The sequence below is a fragment of the Sinocyclocheilus rhinocerous genome, unplaced genomic scaffold (assembly GCF_001515625.1).
Source record: "Sinocyclocheilus rhinocerous isolate Xijiao unplaced genomic scaffold, SAMN03320098_v1.1 scaffold298, whole genome shotgun sequence".
NCBI classification, from domain to species: Eukaryota; Metazoa; Chordata; class Actinopteri; order Cypriniformes; family Cyprinidae; genus Sinocyclocheilus; species Sinocyclocheilus rhinocerous.
The window spans coordinates 178,629-184,705 of NW_015650702.1; the positions used below are offsets into that span (position 1 = coordinate 178,629).

At 38.4% G+C, this 6,077-nt stretch overlaps 1 protein-coding gene across 1 annotated transcript in view; it reads left to right on the forward strand.

Moving 5' to 3' along the window:
* The first annotated feature begins 2,194 nt into the window (after positions 1 to 2,194).
* Positions 2,195 to 6,077, forward strand: part of LOC107712372 (rabankyrin-5) — a 19,178-nt gene continuing 15,295 nt past the window's right edge. The window contains 4 exon segments of the mRNA XM_074560082.1: positions 2,195 to 2,218; positions 4,233 to 4,437; positions 5,244 to 5,362; positions 5,521 to 5,656. Coding sequence (XP_074416183.1) covers positions 2,209 to 2,218; positions 4,233 to 4,437; positions 5,244 to 5,362; positions 5,521 to 5,656 — 470 coding nt within the window. The 5' untranslated portion in view covers positions 2,195 to 2,208.

Here is a 6,077-nt window from a genome sequence, read left to right on the forward strand (position 1 = left end):
GGCAGGGGAGTGCTCTTATCTCGGCTGAAAGGATAACTGCATTCTGAGCGTCAGGTTCTCATCTTTTCTCTTTTGTCGTCCATTTGAGGCAGGGAGGCAATGGCAAGGAAACCCATCAGATGTGATTTTTCTTTTTTCTGCATGTTTTAATTTCTCTTTTGTTTTCAAAAGTGCCTCCAGTTTAAACCACTTGGCTTGTTATGTGCCCTGCATCAAACAGGAGCTAAAGGGAGGAACATGTTTAAGAACTGCTCAACATGCTCTCAAGCTTGTGTGAATATGAGGTTTTTTCATAACCCTTGTACCAGCATTCTGAATTATTTTGGTGTAGCAATAACTGCTTTTCCCACATTATGTGCAGACATCTTAAAATTGGATATTGGGATGTGATTTCAAGTAAAGATTCTCCCTTGTTTTTTTTTTGTGGGGGGGGGGCTTGACACCTCTTTTGTGTGGTTTCTTTGATAGGTTTCTTAGCCATGCTTTAAATTTAGATTTCTTGCAAACAGTTTCTGGGATTTCAGATGAGGTGTGTGAGTGCGTATGTTTAAGGGCGATTGAGCAGAGAGGTGTGTGTGTGTGTGTGTGCGCGCGCGCATGACTGTATCCCACTCTCTCTCCTCCCACAATCTTTAATTCTCTGGTTAATTTTATTCTGGTTCTGACAGACTACTGCAGTTCTTTTGCCTAATGTACAAAGACAAAATACCGATGTATATTTTTCATGTTATGGAAATTGTCACCTCTAGTGAGTTCTTCTAAAATATAATTTTTTTCCAATACTTGTTTGAGTGTGCTGTCTGTGTTTAAAGTGTTGTCACAAACTTGAAAGTATTACGAAATTCATCCATTCATCAATACCAGCGTAACTACAAATGTATGTGCTTTTTATTAAGGTTATTCTTCTCAAAACATGACAATTTTACATAAACCATTGGCTGAAAAGTGTATCTACTGTTCTCTAGTTTTTAAGACATTTTTGTTCTGTATAGCTTTATTTTTATTTGTTATATCAGTTTTAGTACTAGAAGTTATTTATGAGTTAGATGCCAAGGCAACATTTGTAATTTCTTGTAGGTAATTTATCTCTTGTTTATTATTTTTATTACAATTAGTTTCAATTTCACAAAAAGGTTTTTAATAGTTTTAGAAAACAATAACAACATTGGCTAGGACAATGTTGCTTGGCTGTCATAAAGCCAATTGAATTTAAGAAAATGTGCATTTGAATGTGCAACAGATGCCACCCTCCATGGTGTAAGTGCCATGTAGTTGTACTGAGACTTTTATACAACCGATTAGGCTCTATTTTTAGAAAGGGTTTTGGAGATGTGAGCCAAAGAGGGCATTTATCTAAATGTAATTCCTTATCCCTAATGTCTCTGGAACAATCATGAGGAACACGTTGGCTTTTGGTCAAAATAAAACTTAAAATAAGAGTGCATATTAAAGACCCCATGTACAGTTGGTTTATTTGGCACACAGACTTGCACATTATGTAAACTGTCATTGTTAATACACTTTACAAACGTAATGTGTATCTTTGGCTCGGTGCTTACACACACACACACACACACACACACACACACACACACTCTTGTGGGGACTCTCAATTTCTTGTAGGTAATTTATCTCTTGTTTATTATTTTTATTACAATTAGTTTCAATTTCACAAAAAGGTTTTTAATAGTTTTAGAAAACAATAACAACATTGGCTAGGACAATGTTGCTTGGCTGTCATAAAGCCAATTGAATTTAAGAAAATGTGCATTTGAATGTGCAACAGATGCCACCCTCCATGGTGTAAGTGCCATGTAGTTGTACTGAGACTTTTATACAACCGATTAGGCTCTATTTTTAGAAAGGGTTTTGGAGATGTGAGCCAAAGAGGGCATTTATCTAAATGTAATTCCTTATCCCTAATGTCTCTGGAACAATCATGAGGAACACGTTGGCTTTTGGTCAAAATAAAACTTAAAATAAGAGTGCATATTAAAGACCCCATGTACAGTTGGTTTATTTGGCACACAGACTTGCACATTATGTAAACTGTCATTGTTAATACACTTTACAAACGTAATGTGTATCTTTGGCTCGGTGCTTACACACACACACACACACACACACACACACACACACACTCCTCCCAAATCAAAACCTTCCTCCCGCGGTCTCTCGCGGTATTAGGCGACAAGCCACGGATCCAACATGGCGGAAGGTATGAGAATGGTTTCTTTATTATTTTTCACGCCCTTTCTGTTTAACACATGCAGCGGCTGTACCTTTACACGATGGACAGACCTAATAATGCATGTAATTGATTTCACCACAGCCAGTTGGCAACAAATATTGCGTACCTCTGAAATGAGTCTCATTATTGCTTCGATTGTTTTTTCCAGCTAGCTGGTTGCAAGTCAGGTGGTGGGCTGGGCGGTAGTAATAATAATTTGCCGGGTGATTTGAGCTCTCGTGTAAAGAAATATAAGATAAATGCTTTTTCTAAAAGATGTCTAAAGTTGTTTTTGTCGCAGAACATCCAACGTTATGATTTTGAAATGGAAATAGTTGATTTTAGAAACATTGTCGTCATGTATTCTGATTTTGCGCTTGCCTTCCAAGTCGTTTTTTTTTCATTAGAATTTGCACTTTTATTAGTCTTTTATCCTGTTCTTCGTCATCTCAAATGAGAAATTCACCTGAATGTATAAGCTGGTTTTTAAATCTGACAATGTATAGCACTGTATATTTGATATATTTCAATATATAACATGACACTGATATATGATAACAGTAGAAAATAAATAAATGTATAACTCTTCAATGTTGTTGTTATGTACGGATAATTTGCACATATCTTGATTGCATATAAAGAAGTCGCAGCAGGCGGTTGCAACCGTTACTTTTATCAGCTCATATGTGACATCTCCCTTCTTTATCTTTCCACAACATGCTGTAAAATAATAACACATTTAAATGCCGTCTTCTTCAAATAGCGTAAGAACACTAACAATCTTTCTGTCATGTTGTTTGCTTCTTTTTAAAAGACGGCGTGGCTAATAATAAGAGTCTAGTGCAGTTGTATTATAATAATGCAACCATGTAAGGTTAGTGACGAGCATATTGGTTGAAGCCATGTTTGGTACATTTTTATGGCTGTACCTCTTTCTGAATAAAGATTAGTAGAGCAATTTATTGTATACTAATTAGACTATTTCCAGATAATCGAGAATGATTTATCCTTCATCTGAATTCATTGTGTAATTCATGAGGTGTAATTCATGTAGCCTACTTGTTGGTATTGCAAGCAGGTTATTGCTTCACAAGGTTTCTTGTCATCTGATTGGCTTTTAAATGCTTTATGGGGCCTATTTGGATGGTTCTGAGTTGTTGATTTCTTAGGACACTGGATTCTTGAATCTAGGCTAAAGGCAAATGGCTCACATATTAAACTGAGAACATGCCTTTGCTTACAGGCACACAGGTTTGATTGGTTGCAATGACTAGGGTAGACTTTTTGCAAAAATTACAGCTTTCACATAGGCCTAGTACATTTACACCAGGTGCTGCTTGCTGTTTTTAGCAACATTCAAAGATGTTCCTAAATGCCAAATGGTAACACATTATTAGACCGGCTTTCTCAGCACCTAAGCTTATGTAGTGCAATGGCAAAGTGTAACCTCAGCATTCTAGAGAGACACAGAAATAAATTCAAGGAAAGAGGAAGGAAGCGGCCCGTGTTGGAATGTAGGTTAAGCTGTGAAATCCTCTAGTTACAGATCCAAGGCAATTACCACACTGAGAATGGCGAGTTTAAAGTTGTTATTTTGTGGTTTGAGTGGAATGATATGGATCCTGAGGGTGTATATGAACGCTTGTGTTTGTTCTTCATGAATTAGACCATGTTGAAAGTGTTTTTACTTCTCAAAAAGCAGAAAGACAGTTTTCCTCACATAGCGTTGGTCCACTTCACCTCCCTTGAGCGTGCTTGGGAAGTCGGTCTGTGTCAGCAGTTTTCATATGAAATCTGTGTTTTGTCCCTCTCTTTCTCTTCTTCATGGCATTTCCACTTCCCTTTTTCATTACCCATCACATTTCTTTTCACTTTAACTGTTTATTATCCATTTACCCTCATTTTCTCCTTATACCCCATGTGCTTATTCATTGTGTTCCACTTCTTGTCATCTCTCCCCTTCTTGCCCCTTACCTCTCCATCATTTTCATTATACCTGCAGAGGAGGTGCAGAAATTGCAGAAGCACCTTGCTCTGCTGAGGCAGGAGTATGTGAAGATGCAGCAGAAGCTGGTGGAGACGGAGAGGCGGTGCTCCGTGTTGGCCGCCCAGGCCACTCTCCCCGGCTCCACCTCCCAGGCCAGTGACAACTTCATCAGCCGCCTGCTGGCCATCGTGGCTGACCTTTATCAGCAAGAGCAGTACAGGTGAGCACTGGATGTGAACTGTCACTTACTGTTAGATGAGGTCGTATTTAACCTCAGAGGCAAAAGAAATAGGGAAAAAAAAGATGCACATCATTAAACATTTTTATCATTGTTGTTTTTTTTGCATTTTGATATTTTTTCATCATAATGAAACCTATTTTCTTTCCACTGTATGGGGAAAATTGCATTTACTGTAATAAAATATAATTTAAAAAAAATTTAAATTAGCATTGATTATAAATGCCAAATGATGTATACTTGCAATACTTGTTACCATATATGGTTCACAGATGCTTCCTCTTTATAGACAGGCTTTATTGTCTTATGCAAAACATTTTTTTTTCTTTGGTTTTTGTGGTGAAATATTACCTAGACATCTCTGTTCAGCTCTTGACAGTTTTTATAAGATTCACACAGTGATTGAAATATGTAAGTTTGTCTGTGGCTTTGACTTGATTTGAATGTTTGCTATCACTAGTGTATTAAAGTTTTGATTTGCAGTTTCATTTAGCTTCTAAGTGCATTAAAGCTGGCTGAAAGGGTTTTAGTATGTCTTCTGGGTCTGTAAAGTTAGGACGTTGTATTGCAGTTGTATTTCTTTATATTGCACCATGTTATTACGAAGTTACAGAATGATCCATCTGAGATTTAAGCCCAGACTGTAGTCTCAGATCTGACCTCACTGAGACCATTGCATAATACATAAGCTGTGATGCGTCAAATGATATGGTAGCTGATGACTGCATATTTCACAGGGATGCTGTGTAAAGTCAGTATGACAATATCAGTGGTTTTTTTTCTCCTAGTGATCTGAAGGTGAAGATTGGACAGCAGAGGTTCAGTGCTCATAAATTCGTGCTGGCTGCTCGGAGTGAAATCTGGAGCTTAGCCAACATGGCCTCCACCTCAGAACTGGACCTCTCAGGTAACAATGACTTCTCTGTTTCCTACAACCCACACTCGAAAAGTAGGATGTCTAAATTTTTTCCTTATTGTTCAAATGCAGTATGCAGCAGTGTCAGATCCTTCAAAACTGAACCTGTTGTTGGATTCTTTCCTGTGCTTCCCCTTGTGACTTCCTAGATGCCAAACCAGAGGTTGCCATGGCAATGCTGCGCTGGGCGTACACGGATGATCTGGAGTTGAGTGGAGACGATGGCTTCATCGTCGATCTGATGAAGCTGGCCAACCGCTTCCAGCTCCATCTTCTGCGAGAAAGGTGGGAACAGTGTCTTTAGTATAACAGATGCAAATGACTGGATAGATTTATGACTCATGTTGCGTATTTCTTTACATCTCATTGTGATTCACCAGCAGAAATGTTACCATGTAACTGCTGTTATCTATCACCTCAACATATTAGAATTTCAACTACAAGTATGTAAAGCACCCCTCGGCATGGATTGATGTAAACACAAAGGCTTTTGTTGATGAATCTTACACTTATGATTTCCGCAATGTGGAAAACGCGGACAGAATTGCGGAATCCAGATAGAGGTCTGCTACCCGACCCGAGCCCGACGGGTCCCGAAATACTTTCGGGTTTCGGGTCGGGTTCGGGTTAATGTTTAATGAATAGCTTCGGGTTCGGGTCGGGCTCGGGTTTATAGCTAAACTAAAACTATATGCAGGCTACGCTG